General features: G+C 42.1%; 1 protein-coding gene across 12 annotated transcripts in view; it reads right to left on the reverse strand.

Annotated features, from left to right (window-relative positions):
- Positions 1-20,620, reverse strand: part of ZMYND11 (zinc finger MYND-type containing 11) — a 73,318-nt gene that overhangs the window by 5,609 nt on the left and 47,089 nt on the right. For 4 of the 12 annotated variants that reach the window (XM_076068155.1, XM_076068160.1, XM_076068161.1 and 1 more), the window contains 13 exons: positions 19,210-19,369; positions 16,377-16,538; positions 15,156-15,233; positions 14,522-14,542; positions 11,912-12,004; positions 9,979-10,066; positions 9,634-9,689; positions 6,078-6,155; positions 5,420-5,538; positions 3,764-3,998; positions 2,457-2,576; positions 718-1,023; positions 177-362 (listed from right to left, as the gene is read on the reverse strand). In XM_076068155.1, the coding sequence (XP_075924270.1) occupies positions 177-362; positions 718-1,023; positions 2,457-2,576; positions 3,764-3,998; positions 5,420-5,538; positions 6,078-6,155; positions 9,634-9,689; positions 9,979-10,066; positions 11,912-12,004; positions 14,522-14,542; positions 15,156-15,233; positions 16,377-16,538; positions 19,210-19,369 (1,702 nt within the window). The remainder of the gene's footprint in view (positions 1-176; positions 363-717; positions 1,024-2,456; positions 2,577-3,763; positions 3,999-5,419; positions 5,539-6,077; positions 6,156-9,633; positions 9,690-9,978; positions 10,067-11,911; positions 12,005-14,521; positions 14,543-15,155; positions 15,234-16,376; positions 16,539-19,209; positions 19,370-20,620) is intronic. The other 8 variants (XM_076068156.1, XM_076068162.1, XM_076068164.1 and 5 more) reach the window with 4 other exon arrangements.

Genomic DNA, 20,620 nt, shown 5'->3' on the forward strand with positions numbered 1-20,620 from the left:
TATGAGGTTCAGCTTTAGATACCGCTTAAGATGGAACACGGAGTGTTGACCACCCACAGACCACAACAGTCACTCAATAATGTAAGCCAGCCTGGAATATACCGATGACAGGCTCGCGTGAATTGCCACAAATGTGCGTAACGGGCAAAAAGCAACCAGCTAGATGGCTCACTCACCCACTGCTTCTTCTTGGTGTGCGAAATCATCTGCTTGTGCTGCGTGGCAAGCTTCTTAATCTCCTCCAAAAATTCCTCCTTGCACTTCTCCTTCACCTGCTTGCACTTCTTGTCCATCTCCGCCTGCAGGTTCGCCACAGCCTTGGTCACCGCTGCTCGTTTGTCCTCATCCAGCTCACTGCGCAGCTGTGCACGTGGCACAGATGCCGAGAAGAACGTATGTGTTAAACAAGTGCTGTGTGCGCAGAAAAAAAAACGGCCCCGTTTAATGGAAAGAACACCAACGAGGGCGACTCAGAAAAATGCAGTTGCACTTTGGCCACTTTATCATGCCGTGTAAGTCCTTCACGCGACTGTGGGACAAGAAACTGCTGGAGTTTGCTTGCCACATCTACTTTCATTTTTACACGGGGATGCACGTGGGTGGTTCACAACAACATTCTCTTCTCAGCCAATGCAGTCGAAAGTCCACCAAGGCTTACCACACACGAAGAGGCAAGAACTACAATAAAACACTGTTCCCCGCTCTTGCTATCCTCACCTTCTCGAGAGCCTCCCGGACGAGCCGCTCGGTGTCACGCTTGTGGTCGCCCTCCATGCGCTCCTTGAACTCGTTAAAGATCTTGCTGTACTTCTCATGGCACATGTTGTGGCAGGGCGAGTCCGAGCTGGTCTGCGTGCCGCGGTGCAGTGTCTTGGTGCCGCCGCTGCTACCGGCCCTACGCGTCTGCGTGCCCACCGAGAGGCGTTCAATGGGAGGCGCGGCCTGCGGCACCTCCTGGCTGGAGCTCACGCACTCCATCTCCACCTCCGCCTCCTCACACTTCTGACGCGGCGCGCAGGAGCGCTGTGAAAATGACAAGAGATGCACAGGGCACGCACGACCGGCCAGTTAATGCGGCATCAGCATTGGCGCTGCAGTCACGCTGGGTGGGGGAAGAGTTTAAATTCTGACCACAGTGTGCAGGTCAGACACTTGAGAGTTTTTATGGAAGTAGCACTTTGGCAAGTTAAAATGTTGTCTTATGGAAGGACTGAACCTCATTAGGAATTACTCTCATTAGGAATGTGAAATTCATGGCCATAAACTAAGGTTTGTCCTGGTCCACACTCGTGTGCGCGTATAAACACTTGACTGTGATATTGCGTCAATGTTTGCCAAGTTTGTCGTAATTTTTTGCCATTTTTTAAAACGGAGTGAAGGATGTTGCTTCATTTTAATACAAGTCAAATTTCAGAGCAAAGGTTTCAGAAAATGAAGGCATACTTTGGGGACTAAAATCGAAGTGCAAGGAATTGCCAGATAGGGTTGCCATTCATAAGGATTCTATGATGGTTAGAGTATACCACATGTTTTCAACTCACTTATGTAGGCATGCAAATGTGTACTCATATATACATGACAGACAGGCAAGATGTAATTACAATAGTACATGAATAGACGCATGCAAATGCGTGCACCGTGTACAGCATCCTACAACGTATAAACACAGAACAAGGCATACAAGCATGTCATGACCATGTGCAATAAACACAATTACACAATCATGCCCATACAGGCATCTGAACATCAGCCATGATCAATCCATTGCTGGATAAAGGCCTCCACCAAATCACCTGTATAATCAACACATCTATAACTTTCTATGTATGCCACCTTATTTCAGCTTGAGTAGAACTTGACAGGTGATTCGCTAATTTTATTGCAAATTCCAAGCTGTCCTTAAATGCATTAGGCTGTAAGTGGTATTTCCTTTTAACAATAAATTATTTTTAAGTTTGTGGCATTTTTGTTTATATAATTACAAAATTAAATTGGCTTTCAGTACTTTAAACCCGGTTTTCATAAACGTTAATCGATTCACATCCGTTGTACGTAATTGGTTAACATTACCGCTACCACTAAACCACTACAGGATCTATTAAACAACGTGACTTTGAACTGCAATAATTCATTAATTTCAATTTAATTTCCAGAAGTTACCATCACTCTTTTTGAAATGTCCAGTTTCCCTCATTAGTCACTGAATGAGGTGCATAGGATAGCAGAACAATTTATACCCAGAAGTGACCATGCTGTTCAGGATCACCTGACGTGAGGTGGCCATGCAACAATTCTGAATTGATATAATGATGTACATTTAGCATACGGCAGCCCATCAATACAAACACCAACAAGTGTGCACGCGAGGTGAAATTACATGGACGTGAATGGATAAATCAGTGTAATGTGCCAACACCTGATTCCTGACCACTCCCATGCACGTGCTTAGGCAATACCTCTTTGCAGTTGGAGTCATACTTGGCAAGTTTTGGCTTCTTAGCTTTAGGTTCATGCTGCAGCCTTGCCTGAATGCAAGACAGGTTGTACAGCATGACTTTACACCTTAGCGTGGAGCACTGCAATACAAAACCATCGACTTTGACTGTGCGTAGTTCAGACGTGGTTAAAGTGTCACAATGTGTGGCATTGTAAAAAACACATACATATTTTAAGGTCCTTAGACTTGTGGAATTCACTCAACCATTCACTTTGTGAAACTGTTTTTTTTCTAATGCTGTTTAATCAACTCCGAGTGTATAAAGTGTAACATTTGCAGTTACTTAGTATAAAATGCTATCAATTACATCATATTTAAATCATTTGTCTTTGATAAAGCACCCTTTATGCAAGGAATCTGAGAGCAAACATTTGAAAGGGCACCCCCAGTGGCAGTGGTCCCTGCGTGACAGGAGATGGCTCAGCACCTGGCCTGCAAATGGGCATTAGTCTGCTAGTAGAAGGCGATGCCTACGATGTGTAATCCAAATTGAGCAATTTGTGGGTCATTTTAGGAATTTGGCAAATTTGGACCCAAGACGCTGGCACACAATGACCTACTTATTTCAAATGTCATTAAGCGATCTTTAACGACCACTGTGAAGCAGACCGCATGCATTTTGAACTGCGAACCTCTGCAAAAAGCGGCGAATACACTGCCTTTGGGCCATGGCTACGATTCCTCAAATGTCTTTTTCGAAGTACAATAGTTAATTTACCACATATGAGATTGTGATGTGCACTTTGTATGTTGTTTTAATGACTAGAGTTACGAGTGCTTCTACACTTGAGAATCAACAACCGTTTCAATGTTGCTTTACTTTAAATGACTATTATTACCGTGTGGACCGGCACTGGGTCGTCATGATCTCCACAAATGTCCCATGGGACTTGAGGCTCAAGGTCCAAGTTGTGAATAACCAGGAACCAGGTGCCTCTTGACAACCATGAGACCTCCTTCTAGTTGTGTTCCTTCCTCCTCAATTTGTCATGAATCAATCGTTTATTATATTATTATCCTGCCAGCTAAATGTGTTTAAAATGTATGTAGTTCAGAACGCTACAATTTCAAATCCCTGGTTAGGGGTTGATAAAGCCCAACAGCGGTCACCCTGAAGCAGTGCTTCCAAGGCCACCGACATAGGATTGTGCCTTATGTAAATTTGAGCAAGTTGACACTTGAACTTTCACTATTAGACCCTGTTGCCACGGGTCAGTGTATTTTCGCGCGACATGGGTCCCACCAGTGGGCTGCCATGGTGCACACCTGCTCAGAGCTGGTGGACGAGATGGAGGGAATGGAGGATGAGGAGATGCCAACTTCCACGTCGTCGGAGGAGCGCTGCTCGCCATCGCCCAGCTTCCACACCTTGCCGCTGCGCACAAACTCCTGGTGCCGCTCGAGCTCCGTGCGCGCTTTGCTCCAGCCGGAACTGCGCTTGATCACGAGCTCATGCATGCCGGCCGAGATGTCGCGCACGAACTCCTCCTGAATCCACGCCCTGAGCGGGAGGAGGAGCACAGCACCACGAGCCCACAGCATGTCACTGCTATTCGGTGACAAGTACGTTCGCGACATCCCATCCAACGGCTACTGGCGACTTTCTGAGAATCTTAGAAAGTACTTAAATAGCAGCATTCATTCAGAAATTATTACTTAGCTCAGTGAAGTAGAAACTTGGTTATTCTACAAGATCAGTAGCTCTTTTATTGGGGACTTGTAATATAATGCATTAAACAAACTACGTATTAACTATGTGTATTTTAGCTTTCATATTTTCATTGACTCATTGACTGATGATGGTGCCTAAAATATAATTCCTGTATAAATTGATAATATATAAAACATAATGATTAATTCTGTAAACTTCTGTGATTGGTTAAATATAATTCTAAATAACTATGAAATAGTATTTCTATTTCGATTTAAAGCTTTCGTGACTGCAGGGACTCATCTTCTGGGTTCTTTCGGTAAAGTCACGTAGAATGGAGATAAAATAATAAAAATAATAACAGAATAAAATTCTCACGACGTTTCGGCCACAACACAGGAAGGCTACTTGTGTTGTGGCCGAAACGTCATGAGAATTTTATTCTGGTAATATTTTTATTATTTTATCTCCATTCTACGTGACTTTACCGAAATAACCCAGAAGAGGAGTATTTCTATTATTTCTGCAGGTGGCCAGTTGATGGCTTTTTCCAAGCACCAAACATTGAACGAAATTGTTAATTATATAATAACGTATTGTTAACAAATAAAGCTGTTGAACTTTATCTCTATGCATTCACAGAGTTCCATACATTTTCAAAAGCTTTAACAATGTTACGCTTAAAACAGGGTGAATGTGCAAAGCATACCGGAAGGTGGTTGAGAATCCAGGCTGAACATTGTTTCTGGTTTTAACAGAATTCATCTTATTCCAGCATGAACGTTTAAAAGAGCTCAGTTTGCATGCCATGCGACAATCACCTTGAGCACAGGGCATGTGGGAAGGTGCCCACTTAGCAAGGCACAGGTAAAAATACCTCAGAAACACGTTCTCTGATGTTATCTCCCAGAGGCCATTGAGACAGAACTACTCGCGGAGTATTCCAATGAGCAATGTATTAACATCATTACAAGATCGCAAATGGAATATACCTTACAGCGGGAAAAAAAGTTCACCGGCCATAATGAATGGTTCAAGCATGTCTGACTGCTGACGAGACACTGGAATTTAGAAACCACTCAAATTTATAATTGCATTGCACCAATTCGGCTGATGATATGCAATCCCAGAAGGCCGTGAAGCCGATAATGTGAAAATACTTTGTTTTTATTACACGGAAACAAATGTGGGAAGGCAGCATTATTTATTTTGTTATAAGTTCATGTGCCGTCACCAACCCAGCCCAACAGAAGCCTACTGCAGGACCTCACCGCTGGTGGTTGTGCCCAAAGAAGCGGACATCAACGCGGTCGTCGACACGCTGCATCACCTTGGCCGGCCAGCAGCCGTAGCCTTTCATGCGCGCCCACACAAGCTTGTGCGGTGGATTCTGCAAAGGAGCAGGAGCCCAGCAAGAGCAGCAGTGTCATCGAGGAAGAGCCGGCACAGCCTGTTCAGCTCCGAACCACGCAAGAGAGCGAGCCACAAGCACCGCAACAGCTACACAGCAGTCTCTCGCAAATGCGAAAGTGCCACCGTCACCACGACACTCGTGCCAGGGTTAGGCGAGGTCTGTGCCAGGCTTGGCCATAGGCCAGATTTGTCAGTCATTTTGCACCGACATAGTCACCACCATAGCACAAGACAAAGACATATAAGATTATGATTAGTGCTGCAGTGGAAGTATGCTAATGTAATACTCAGAGATACTGTATGACCGTTATAACATATTAAATGTGTTGACAGTCATGCTGGCTCACTTCTGCATAAATTGTATTTGAATCCCATGATTCTACCATGGGCAATTCTTGTAGGAATGTAATTATTGTATTGTAATTCCTATGTAAAAATATCAATTCACATTGCTGGCATGCTGGCACATGGCATGCGCGCAAAATAAATCTCAACCTAAGAGCAGGGCTGACTTACGCATGGGTAGCAGAACCAGTTCTCCGGCCGGGCATTGGACATATAAAAACAGATCTTGCACAGCAGCATCTCATCCACCTGCAATGGGGGAAAAATAATGAATTAGCATGAACTTCATTCCCCTGTATGGTTACCCACATTTCCAAGAAATGCAAATTATAAAATACACATTTAACACCATTGGGTTTATTTGTCATGCTGCTGTGCACACACACATCCATGCCCACCGATCCTCAGATGATATTACATATACCAGCGGTTCCCAACCTGACAATTTCAAGGAGATCCACAAGATAATACATTTTAAATATGTAGATATTACTCTTTGGTTCTATTCGTTAAAGTCACGTAGATAAAAAAATTAAACAACAAAAATCACGACGTTTCGGCCACAACACAATTGGCCTTCATCAGGTGAAGGGACCAGACTGTCTCGAGGACAGCGCTGGAGTGAACACAGCCAAGCTCAGACCGCGACCTTTAAGCTTGTGTGAGAGGAATTAAGGTGCCTTGACAAAGGAATTAGCATAAAAATAGCATTCAATTGGCGGACTTAGCATGATGAATGGTGTAGAGGGGGTGAACATGTGCAGACCGGCGAGGGGGGGAGGGGGAGTTTACATATTGATGGTGTGAAAAGGGGAATTTAAGCAGCTGCGAAAGTTTGGGGTACCACTACTTGAAAAAATATACTGTACCATTGAAAATTTGTTTAATGTTTGGTTCGATTGAGAACATCTTTCCAATGGTTGCTTAATTTGAAACCATCTTCTCGGTTGAAATTGTGTCTGATATTTAGTGATAAGAATCGGTTTTACCCTTTCTGTTCGAATCGCTGTTCGCCTTTTGGCGTACTCTGGTCTAACACTGTTGAGACGAGACTCTAAAGAAAGCTGTCTCTGGTGTGGACCAATCAGTTTCAAAGACAATGCATCATACTATCAGAGCATGTTTTTTTGTTTGCATGTTCACCACAAGTATATGTGGTTAATGCAGACATGATTCCTTGCAAAAGGTTTCAGTTTGGTGTTTTACCATCTTAACATGTTTTATTGCCAGAAAGGGTAAAACCTATTCTTATATTTGGATACTGGAAAGGGAGGTCCCATAATGATAGTTAGCCAAATATCTAAGGTATTAATCTATGTAAACACAAATAGATTTTAAAAAATGCATTTAACATTTAACTCCTTGCAGTAGATGCAAATAATAATTTGCATCTACTGCAAGGAGTTAAATGCATTTTTGCAAATAATTTATTATTTGCAGGACTGTTGTATACACTGCATGTGTATCAGATTCCATTTGATGTTACTTCCACTGTTTAATCACCAAAATGGTGTAATGTGGCAAGAGTGATATCACTTTTGTTAGTCTGAAAACACAAATATATGTGCTCAGCCTTGTCTGCCGGAGGAGCTTTTTCCACCAATGTAACAAAATGATAGACAAAATGTAATCGGCTGTAGCTAAGAAAGTCCAACGTATCAAGCAGTATAACATAGAAATCAGCATCGCAGTACTAAATATCAGTAAATAGCGTGACGTGAGCAAACGAAACAAGAGAAATGCATTGAAGAAGCGAGAATTATTCTCCATTATAGAGCAGCGGTATGAACACTTAAGTTAAGAAGCAGGCAACAGTTTCGAGTATAGACTGCCAGTATGCTGACTCAATTACAGAAGCATTGCTAAAGTCGACATCATAAGCTGGCAATACAGTCAGCAGCTTAAAAAGCAGGCTAGTCTACATGAAAGACTGGAAGTACACTAACCGAGGTAAAGAAGCAGGAAACAGATTATAGACTGGCATACACTCACCCTGTCCAATAGCAATATTTGCAGTGTAGATAATAGACTGCCAGTGCACTGACTTTAATTAATAAGCAGGCAACAGGCCACATTACAGACTACCAGTACACTGGCGCAGCTTCATAAAAACACACATTAATATTTGAATATTTAGCAACTTAATTTTGAAATATTAGTTGTCAGCACACAAACATTAATCATTTAATATTTCCAAACTTATTTTATAACAATAGTTTTCTATGTACATGAGGTTAGCGAAAGAAGCAAGAAATAGAAATATTAGTTGTCCGCACACAAACAATAAATGTATTATTTGCAAGGTGATTATTTAAATAATAGGTTTCTATCTACATGAGTTGAGCGAAAACAAGTAAATATGGCTTAACATTGCCGTGGTGAGGCCTAGTCCCGTGCAGAGCCCCCGGCCTTGCCTAGATTGCCCAGCCGGCCGAGGTGGTACCTTGGCAGGCTGGGGCTGGGCTGCCACCCCCCCCCCCCTGCCAGCCACGATCCCCCTGCCCGCTCTGCAGCAATATCTACTGCCTATAGTGGAAGCATCTACCGACTGTATAGCAGTAACTGCACGCATCGGGGTGGGGCTGGGACATCACACTGAAGAATTTACCTCAGCGTTTTGTGTATTTTTAACGCAAAAGAAAATGTCCCCCTCACCCCATGCGAACGCGTGTAACTTGGTAGGGTCCGTCCCCCCGACCGAAAGCGTGTGAGTTTGTACGGTCGATCGCGTGCTTTGTAATAAATAAATAAACAAAAACCGCACTAAATCGCTAATTTAACTACTTTAAAGTTGACGGATGGGAAAACAAATAGCGCTGGCTCACCGCGGGGCTTACGGCGTGGTACCTGGCTATTTTTTTTTTACGTAAACCCCACGGTTTGCGAGCCAAATCCTTTGCAAGTTTCGGCCGCACACAAAGCAAAGACAAAGATCCCCCATATAGCCTTAACAGTCTGTAGGGGCAAGTGCTGTTAGCGAGCACCTATGAAGGCTGGAACGGTACACGAGGGGGTGGGTGGCCAGCACCACGCCCGACCGCCTTTGTCTCCCTAGTGGCAATGTTTACACACTGCACCAGGAACTCATTTGAGGCTGAGTCCACCTAGGGGAGGCCCGGAACCGGCTCAGATAATCGTCACTGGTGTTGGCCGTGAACGGGAATCGAACCCGGGTCGCCAGGTTCATAGCGCAGCGCGTTAACCGCTACACTATCGCTCCCCCGGCCGCACACAAACACGGACAGACACACAAACAAACAATGACATTTATGGGTTAAATAGTTCGAAGGCAATGCTTGTGGTATATATTTTCATACCTAGCTTTAACACCACTGGCTAATGGACATTCTGTAAGTGCTATATGAATATATTTCTTAACTGGATCCTGTACTGTTGGACATGGGGCCCATTTAGTTGCACTATGAACTAGCTCACAGGGAAAGCTGCCCATGCACATTAGGTTATAAGCAACCAGTTGTTAACCTTACGCCTTGCTGTTGAACATCAAAATTCTGGTGCACTTGAGAAAAGTTTACGATATTCTAACAATACAGTGGTTTTCCTGGTAGAATATAAGCAGCTCTGTTAGCTATAAAGGTGGGACTGGCTAAAGTGTGTATGGATTTTTTTAGCATCTTCAGAGACAATCTGCTACATTCATACATGGGTGCGCAAACTACTTTCAGCTAATGCAGGGAAGGTGAACAAGAATACCAAGGACACCCACCTCATGCTTTGTGTCCCGGTAGAGAATTTTGGACACTTCAGCCTGAGGACTTATTTCTGTTGCAGAAGACATAACAAAAATACACTTCCAATGAACTATATGTCACACAAGAACACCTTTAATAAACCAAAGCCAAGCAAGACATTATATATGTAAATGTGGTAACGTACGTAAGGGACAAAATATCTTAATTTACATCTATAGGAAACAAAACGTGTATATGCGTCATCTGTAGATTGGTACAAAGCTGGACCATATATGGGTAAGCAGTGTCTGTAGTTTACACGCTGCTAGATTATGTTAACTTAATCCCAAGCATAAAAAAGTGACATGTCCTGTTCACACCTCCAAAGAAGAGCACGGCGTTATGCAGCAAGAGCTGTGCATGACTCAGGAACTCATCCACCGTCCGATACTTGCATAACTCCACATTCTGAAGCCAGGGCACGAGTCATGAGCGCACACACACGGCACAACAACCAAGGCCATCACCTTACATCGATTCTCAAGTCACTGCTTTAAAAAAGGCAACCATATGCTGACACCATCACCTCCGAGTCTGGCTCTAAATCAGGACACAAGGTGCTCCAAGTTTAACCCCACGACACAGGAACTGCTTGACAGAAGCAAAGTGAGGAGCAGATGTTCTATAGATACTCTGATCACTCGAGTCGATACTGCAAGCAGCTCAATGAAAACACATGGTCAGCAGCCATGTCAACCAATTACACAAGATCCAACGCAAGATATAATTTTAATAACCAAATATTATAAGCACCACGATGCTTGATTTTTTTTGTGCTTTCCATCACTAGTAAACAATATTTCGGAATTCTATGTTTTCCAAAACAAATAGATTTTTTGCTCACATTGTATTAGACAACTGTACTCTTCGGATCATACGAGAAAAATATTTTTTCACGTGAAACGCTCTGGAAAATTACATCACAAAACTACTTCTTGAGTTCCATTAAAAGGCATCTTTTTATCCACAAAAGAGACAACATTAACATGCCCAGCAATTCAATAACATGAGTCGTCATAAGGGTCCATCCATTTAGGACGAACGCAAAAATCTGTCAAAACTTGACCCCCCTCCCTGTACGCACGCATACTTTTAACCCCCCCCCCCCACCCTTGAATCCTATAGAACGGCGATATTTAATCCACGCAGAAATTATCAAGGATTAATAATATTAACTTGTTAAAGCAAACAGATAGTCTACTGCCGGACTAACTAATTTGAAGGCCAATGTAGACAAATTATTGCATATGTACATTGTCAGTAGACCCCCCCATACGCAAGCGTACGCATTTGGGTTAACCCCCCCTCCCCCCTCCATGCATACGTACTAAATGGATGGCCCCTAACTGGTATACACCAAATGCAGATTTTTGTTTTAGCATTCATTGGTATCATTGGCTCACTGCATTTAGAAACTATATTGATTCCATATATATACTAAATAGCAGCTGTATAGGTTAAAATCCTAGTACTCCGAGATGGCATAAAACTCCGAACCACTCAATTACATCTCCAGAGATACATCTCCCAGTAGCAGCATAACTTTATACAGCAGGTATCAGATGATCTCTACAAGAGCAATAATTTCACTCCCCCCCCCCCCCACCATGGTTACAGGTATACCGAAAAAGCTATTGCATTAACACAGGAAACTGTCAACTTTTCTTATTGAAAACTAGTCAAATTGATCAAGGGCTTGACAAAAATTTGGAAACTCAAATCGAGAGCAAACAGATTTGATACTGCTAATGATTTACTTCTGAGGACAAATGCACATTGGAATGTGTCATAAAACCCATGCGCATGGACAATTTTCTTCCTACCTTATTTTAAATAAACTCAGACCATGTCAATCTTGATTTGAAGCTTTCGTGACTGCAGGAATCCATACTCTCTGGTTCTTTCGGTAAAGTCACGTAGATAGAAAATTAATAGATCACGACGTTTCGATCGCAACACAAGCAACCGTCATCAGGTGACGCGTCAGCAGTTCTCCTGCTGTGTTTGTCTCGCCTGATGACGGTTGCTTGTGTTGCGATCGAAACGTCACGTGATCTATTCATTTTCTATCTACGTGACTTTACCGAAAGAACCAATGAGTATGTCAGACCATGTCACCAAAAAACACACACACACACAACTTCCTTCCTGCAACGGCAACGAGCGTCCCATTTTGCAGGGCAAACAACCTGTGCAGGCAAGGCAGGGAGGCAGACAGGCAAGCAGGCAAAGCAGGCAACTCTGCATGGTTACCTTCTGAATGGAGCACAGGTCCATCGGCGTGTGCACAAGCCGCCTGTACAGCGGGTGGCCTGTGGCGTTCACCTTCTTGTAAATGTCTGGGGACTGCACACAGCCACGAGCACTGTTAGGGCTTGGGAAGACGTAGTGGGCAGGGACAGAGGGGTGTTGGGGGGGATGCTACCCACAGCCATATCGCTGCTGCTGCTGCTGCCATCTGTGCTCTGGGGGCCCAAAGTGAATCGGCATGCAGAAAAAGACGAGCCGTTCGCCGTGCTCACTTTTTTAGAACAGGTAGTGGGGGTAAAGGTATTGTGCAAATCAGAAGGGAATGATCACAGAATGGAATAAAGAGTACATTGACAAATTATGTATGGAACTGAAAAGGTCACGAAGAAAAATGTGAAGTAAAAGATAAATTCCTTGTTACACCTGCGTCTGTGATGTTCAACTCGATTTGGCATAATGGACCTTTACAGGATAAACTGTTTGCAAGTTAGCACACGTTTAGGTCATCGCAATAAACAATGTATGCTCTTTAGCGCATTAATTTAGGATTTTTTCTTGAATGTTATAAATTGTGAAAGCAATGTACGATTTATGCATTGTGTTACTTATTATGCAGCCTTACACAATCTGAAACATGGTTTTTATAAAGGTAATAATACGTTGTTGTTTAAATGCAAATACACGTCATACAATATTACTTGCAAAAAATGCCTCTCGCATAGTTAATACTACAACATAAGTAACACACATGCTAAACACAATGTAATGTATTTGAGAGTAGTGTATATTTCACAACTCGTTCATGAAATTTCAGTAAATATAGGCAAACATGACTAAATGTCATGGATCCATTAAAGTGTCCATAAGACAAATATGATGCAGGCTTAACCACATTTTTCCCGAAAAACAAACTTTAAATTACATCTTCTATTGCCAAAATACCTTACGGAGGGAAGTGATATATACAAATAAAAAGTTGTGAAACCTGTGTCAAGAGAATGTCTGTATGCATAGAGCACCCACCTGTTTTCAGGACCCACTACTGCCTCTCAGAACAGAGAATATTACACTTTTCACTTAAGCCAAAAGTGTGGATGCAACTGCAGTTTATCCCCCCCCCCCCCACACCCCGCTACGCTTTGGTTGGCCACAGTTTCACCCAGCATTGGGAAATCGGCACATCTGCCCATCCGTAACTGCAGAATGTACGCACAGGAAGGGAAGAGTTTTTAATTATGTTATTTTAAAGCTTCCATCCGCACCAATGGGTGGCGTGCTGCCAACTGTCGTGTGCGTTTTAAATTTGTGTATCCTGTGTTCCTTAAAAAAAAATAACTGCGATGCTGAAACTACACTTAGCTGCATTTCTTTTCTGTGTTGTGGACAAGTATAGTGAAAATGTGTAATTTTCTCTCCATTCGAAGTACACCCTCCCCCCTCAACCCAGTTACATCCATTGTCTTTGGTCAAGGCAGAAGTAAACCATGATGCATTTAAATGCACTGTGAGCAGCACAGAAAGCCGTGTGGAAATAACGTTAGTAAATGGCCAATGAGCTCCCAAGTGGAAAAAGTGATGTGGGATGCTAGTAAAGAGTATGTTTAACGAAAGAGCATTGTTAAATGCAAGATAAACAACTTTTGAAAGACAATTTCGTAAATGCTTACCCATTTTCAAATTTGAAAGCATTGATTTTTGGTTGCGAATTAATTTCACAAAAAATACTCTGCACAAATCCAATGGTTGATTAATATCGTTCCCAATACCAACATGCTGCCTGGGAGATGAGCAACCCAAGTTCAAAGCCACATTTCAGATTGCAAATTAGTTTACGACGTTAGTTCAAGAGGCAGACTTGTTTAATCATATCCACACCAACTAGTATTGCCCTTACCTACACTTTGAAAAGCCTTGAAACCAAAGTGTGGTTTTAATATATTGATGCAGAACAAAAGCATAAATTAATGTCAGAAATATTTTTTTCTGCAATAAAGGATGATCGAAATGTCACAATGTTAGAGATTCAGCTTATAAACACTGCAGCTGGTATGGATAACAGTTGTGTAAAGTGCGGGCCCAATGTTGCTATAAAAGCATGGCAAAAGATCGTAAGAACAAAAGGATGAGATACCCAAATGTCCACCATTATATCATCACAATCTATATGCTAAGGATTGCCTCATGGCACCTGGGCTCCCAGAAATCAATTCCAGCTCAGCAACATGGCATTTGGCCAAAGAAAGCATTCAGGAATGGCTAAACACTGGCATGACATTTTCCAGCCAATTTCTGTCACAGCTGCAGGCCCTAAATTAAAAACAATGACACAGGCATAGAATATTTCACTCATGAGTGTTTCTGTTTTTGTTCATGGGTTAAAACAGGGACCAACCAAAACAAGACGGAGTCAGGTGTAGCTAAAATTACAGAAGTAAACCACTGAATGCATATATAAAGACTTCCATCAGCCCCCCCCTAGATTTGGTAACTTGATTTGGCCAGGCAATTACACAGGTTTCACTGTAATGCAGTAGGTGAAAAGGGGTTAACCATCAGACACAGCAATATGAAGCCAAATAATGTGGCTGCAAGGGGGTGCAGCATTTCATTTACCTTCTGCTGGATGTCTGAGGACTGAAAATACAGCGGGAAACCTCTTAATGTCAAGCTCTCGGGATCCACAAACACACACGATAGTAAGCGGAGTTGACATTTAATTCGTGAGCAATCGTTCCCGTGCCATGCATTATTGTACCACCTAAGGCATTACTGGTCATAAGCAGGGCCGGCCCCCCTTGTAAATCAAAATTTCATGCAAGCAGTGGCTTCTTAGAATAGATGATGCTTGGTGCGCTGGTCGTCGTATTAAAAAGGGAATTTCTCTTAGCTATTCCCCACCCTCCATTCTCATGCTCGAATACCTCTCCCAACATACACCACCCGAAAGAACGCAATATTCTGGCAAATACAAAATTGTCAAGCACTGCCAATGACGCACATATAATTTAATGCTTTTCAAAAATAAAGAGCAACTGCACAGAAAGATTAGCAATGTGTCAATGTGATCGTTGCGTTGGTGCCAACTGGGATAGAAATTATTTCAACGTTCCCAAAGCCATTCATACAATGTGGCCCACTTCCAAAAAAATCACAAAGTATATTTAAAATGGAGTTAAAACTGCAAAAATTATTCACAAGGGGCTCCCAGTCATGAACAAATGAGTGACTAAGATTTCAAAGTTCTCACCTTCTCCTTCATGCGCTGTACCACAAACTTGAGATAAGTGCAGAGCTCCTGCTTGGGCCAATTCCGCTGCTTGAAACTCTGCGTATAACATACAACAAAAATGGTCCCATTAGTAACAGTTGACAGTCCCATAGGGCAGGGACATTTACGAGGTGCTGTGGGCAATGACAAATAACAACCAAGGGAGAACGGCAGCTCAGATGGCATTTCCCAGCTCCACACAGCAGCACCTGCCTTTCGAGAACCGATCAATCAGAAAGCCGTCATTTGTGCAAGTGGCGAGGTAGTGAGATGGTGCGAGGTTGGCAAAAGTTACATCCAATAGGTACAATGTGGCTCAATTCACAGCTTTATTTTTTTCTCAATTAATTACATTATAACTTGGAAATACTGTATGACCAAAAAGAGATGTTGCAATGAAATAATCACTCAGGTGAGGTGATAAACCAAGATGCGATTGGTATTTTCCCACGTGACCAGCAGCAACATGGCTATGCCTAATGTGAACGCATACCATGTAGTAATGTAGAAGGTATGTAAGAATTTAACCCCCTCCAATCCCATGTAAGCAGATTGGCAGAATTTTGGGTCTTGTGAATGCTCTCTGCTTCATCTGTATCATCGTCTCATTTCATGATCGTCCTCAATTGCTCTTTGCCTCGCATTTATTGCACATTGTGTGAACCTCCAGTCTATTTTATAAAGTCTTTCATATCTTGCGGCTGTCATCTCTACATCTTACGGTCATTTATTTGGATCGATAAGTAAAAACGTGCAGGATCGTTCTCATAAAATGAAAAACATTCTTACAAGCAACATTTGAGGAATTGATTGTGAGCATAAGAATGACTTTAATTCAACGAACCAGTGAAGATTGATTTGGATCTGATCACATTAATGGGCACAGACTCATCCCGTATGCTGCAAGAGGGCGGCGCTAGCGTTTTGTATGCAAGATCTTACGTTGTCATTTATTTAGACAAGTAAAAATATGCAGGATCGGTCGCATAAACTGAAAACAATTCTTACAAGCAACATTTGAATAATTGATTGCGAGTATAAGCATGACTTTAATTCAACGAACCAGTGAAGAATGCATTGGATCTGACCACATTAATGGACACAGACTCGTCTGCTGTAAGAGGGCGGTGCTGGCGTTTTGCATGCAAATGAGTGGCACGGCGCTGCGCCAGTGATGGACCGTGCGGTGCGTGACAGGACCTGGCAGATGGGGCAGGCCCAGCGCGTGTCGGCATCGCCGGGCACCATCTCGCTCGGGACGCAGCGCGGGTGATACACGCGGAAGCAGCTCTCGCACGCAAGCACCTCGCCAGCTTGGTGGCACTCAAAGCAGTACCAGTCGCTCGTCTCCTCCTCTTCGGGCTACCAGATGACAAATGTATGTACGTATGTTGAACTTCTTTCGCACCATACGTAGCCAAACATGCTAATCGGAGGTGCGGGGAAAGGACAATAAACTAAACACAAAAATAAGTATGTAAATGCCACGCCCCCCCCAACTGCCACTGGAATCAGAGATGAGCTGTTTTTACACCCCAGTCACGATGCCTCTAAATTACACGTCTATACATGCATCTCCTGATTTGTCTCTTAGTTTAACATGGCCCACTCTTTCCTAAGTTCACAATAACCGGTGTCATTTCTCATTGGCTGCCACAACATCATGCTAATTTTAGGTGAGATTCAAAACCGATAATCAGGAAGTCACTTGAGATTTATTTGCCATGTAAAAAAAATATCTACTTTTAAATTAGGAATAAAAAAATACGACAAAGTTATGGCTACTACAATTAAAGTTACACCTTGCAATACAACTAGGTTTCACCAGAAATTAGATGAACTGGGTGGCTGGAAACGTGTATACCCCCCCCCCCCCTGTTATAAACTGTATATTTTCTAAAATAGAAATGCAGAAATCAACATTCATAAGAAAACATGACACAATTAACTCAAATAAGCAAGAAGATGCATTTCATTGCCTTGTTTTTATTATTTGTTTTCTTCATTCAAAAGTCCTATCTGGGTCATGTCATGAGACAGAGTATACATTCAGATCTCTCGAAGAGCAGTTCAACCCTTCGTGTGAGAGAATTTCGCACAGAAGTTGCTATTAAAGAGCTACCTCTCAGATCCCCTAATGTAACCACAGCACTTTCTCACCCACCCTGCCACCAAGAGTAATGTTCGTCATGCGGACAGTCAAATAGCTAATTAAATTATTACAAGTTGCTGGAAATTTGCCAAATTGAGTGTAGAAAAAATCACATTCGTGAGATCGTTTTTTTGTGTGTATATATGTTGCCGTTGGTGACTGAAATGAGACAATAAATTTTGGCTACACTCGAGATCCTAGTTGAAATCATTAGAGGCTGCCTGGACTTGAACCCAGGACCTCAGGAAGGTACCAACTCAGCAGTCTGACCCGCTGAACCACCCGTCACCTTAATAATCGCCTTGTTAAATGAACAAGACAAACCTAACATTTGGACAATGAAAATTTTCAAACCAAAACAATGAAATTTCAGAGTATTAATATAAAAAACCCACCACAAATGTTTAATGTTCTGAATATAAAAAATAGAGTAATGCTGCCACTCCATATTTAGCGTTAAATGAAGTTCAGGCCATCAGCTAAATTGGCAAGGATCCAAGCAAGAAAACTGCAACAGAATTGCCCCTTTTGGGTTTCAACAACAGCAAAGTCTTCTTTTGGAAAAAACAATGTTTAATTTATTCAATAAAATACTCCAAGACAGAGAATTTGCAAACACAGCTTAATATGTGGTTCAAAACATTGTTCTGTGATACCCCTGCCATAACCCATTGTTTATATTCTTGGTTCTTTCGGTAAAGTCACGTAGAAGGGAAACAATAAAATAATAAAAATATAAAACAATAAAATTCTCACGACGTTTTGACTGCAACACAAGCAATCATCATCAGGTGTGAAAACCAGCAAGAACATTTTCTTGCTGTGGTTTTCACACCTGATGATGATTGCAAGAACATTTTCTTGCTGTGGTTTTCACACCTGATGATGATTGCTTGTGTTGCAGTTTTGCTGGTTTTCACACCTGATGATTGCTTGTGTTGCAGTTGAAACGTCGTGAGAATTTTATTGTTTTATATTTTTATTATTTCATTGTTTCCCTTCTACGTGACTTTACCGAAAGAACCAAGAATATGAATCCCTGCAGTCACGAAAGCTTTAAATAAAAAACTCAATGTTTTTCAACTCAAATAAATGCAATCTAAATCGACATTAGCGACGGTTTAATAAGCATACAGGAAATTAGATTGGACAAATACATAAATATTAGAAAATATTAACCATTTCATATTTTCCGACGACAATCATTGTAATGTGTAATAGGAACTTAAGGCTACAAAAGTTTGCTCAAGATGAATGCGCAAAATAAGTCTTGTACAAAAAGTTAATAAACAGTGCATATTACCCTGCTATGGCAAATGGATCAGATTAAGAAAATGAAACACTCGATTTCCAAGTGTGAATAAATACACACTTGGAAATCGAGAATGAGAGACACATGGATTGGAAAACAGTTAGGTTAAAGACATAATTTTGACTGTTAACAAATGTGGACTTGGGCAAGATACTTTTCTAAAAGGAATGATGGCCGGTGGTCGACACTAACGATGGAGTGGCAGCCAAGGGAGGGAACGTGTCCGACAGGACGTCCACGACAGTGGGGGGGGGGGGGAGGAGCAATCAAATCAGTTCGTGTGCAGGTTGCGAGGCTAATTTTTATAGCGCAAGATCGTGAGATGGTGGTGCCGGCTTGGACAGATCTTCATTCAGCAGTACATTGTCTGACGATAACGGTGATGAGGAAAGCCCAGTCGACTTGACAATTAACAAGAGGAATAGACACAAAGCTCACATATATACACACACACAAGTTCTCATCAGGTTGTTTGGGTGACAATGGGAGATTTGGTAGACATGAATGCGAGATAAATGTTTGCTGAACAAAGAAATGTAGTTATAGAAGGCAGTAGGCGAGTTCCTTACATTGTCCTCCCCAGGCAGCCAATATCCTTCCTGCTCAATGCCCAGCTTGGAGCCCTTACAGCCGACAGTCATAGTCTCCACGATCAGGCCATCCTTCACAGCCAGTCCCAGCTGACGAGACGTCTCCTTGGGATGCATGCTGTAAATGCGTGCCACGTGCCTTCATGTCAACATACACACAAAGACAAAGATCCCCCATGTCAGCTACATAAACTGTTGGGGCAAGTGCTGTAGGTGAGCACCTCTTAAAAGTGGCGACGTACAAGGTGTTCATCTGGCCAGCACTACACTTGTCTTTCTTCGTCTCCTCAGTGATGATGTTTATACACTATCAGGTACATAAAAGCCTTGCCCATCGCGGGTTTTCCCATCGTGGATTTGACTATTTGCGCAAAATGTATTGAGGTACAGTTCGCCGATCACACACCTGTGGCTAGACTATTCGTCGTTTTGACTGCGAGATTGCTGTAAAAAACGCATCTAAAAAAATACTGTACTCCAACTTTACTGCTCGCGATGATGCTCCATGGAAGAATACACACTCCATCATCATCATTCATAGCAAGCAAGTATTTTACCTTGTTCTTCCTTAAACTGCATATGTACTGTACATGTCATTAACCTTATCTTTATTTTCAGGTTTACTTTAAGGTATACAATACTGTACACTACATTCATATTTTAAATCCAATCAATTTACTGTACATGTTATATTTAACACTGTAGAGAATCTAAAAAATATTTTACATTCAAAATACTTCCCACTTAATGTTTTGGGTTACCATACAAAAGGAGGGGGTATTACGAACCGTGAACCGAACCCTAGTTTCCGATATGCCTTTGCGTTTGCAGATCGCGGATTTCCATATTGCGGCTATTTTCAAGACCGTAAACCCCGCAATGGGCAAGGTTTTGGTGTATTCATTGATGATGTTAACCGTGGCCAAGAATCAAACTCGGGTGTTCACCTGGGTTCAGGTTGCAATGCTGCTACGCACTCCACAAAACGCATATGCGCACACCGCGTACGCAACATATACGCACAAAATGCAAAGGAGTCACAAATTACCTGTCAAATTGACAATCACATTTTCGACAGCCATTAAAAAGTGTTACTCAAAAAGATTTTATTTTTTCTTGATGCCGACATAGTTTAAAGAGCAAGTTTGACATCAAAATCATCCTCAAAAGGTTAGTGAAAGTATTTGACATACCCGTCTAATTTAAATTATGTGTTAGTAAAGGGAATATGAAAGTACACAGAAAAATAAGTTTCACAGCAGTGTTCTCATTTGGCGAAAAACGTTAGTACTATAATACCAAATACTGAGGAACGAGCTTCAAGTCAAACACATCTTAATTTACATTATGCCACATACACACGCAACACAAAGACGTGTACATCTGAACT

The sequence above is a fragment of the Petromyzon marinus genome, chromosome 19, assembly GCF_048934315.1.
Source record: "Petromyzon marinus isolate PM22_M1 ecotype Great Lakes invasive population chromosome 19, UKy_Petmar_22M1.pri1.0, whole genome shotgun sequence".
Lineage (NCBI taxonomy): Eukaryota > Metazoa > Chordata > Hyperoartia > Petromyzontiformes > Petromyzontidae > Petromyzon > Petromyzon marinus.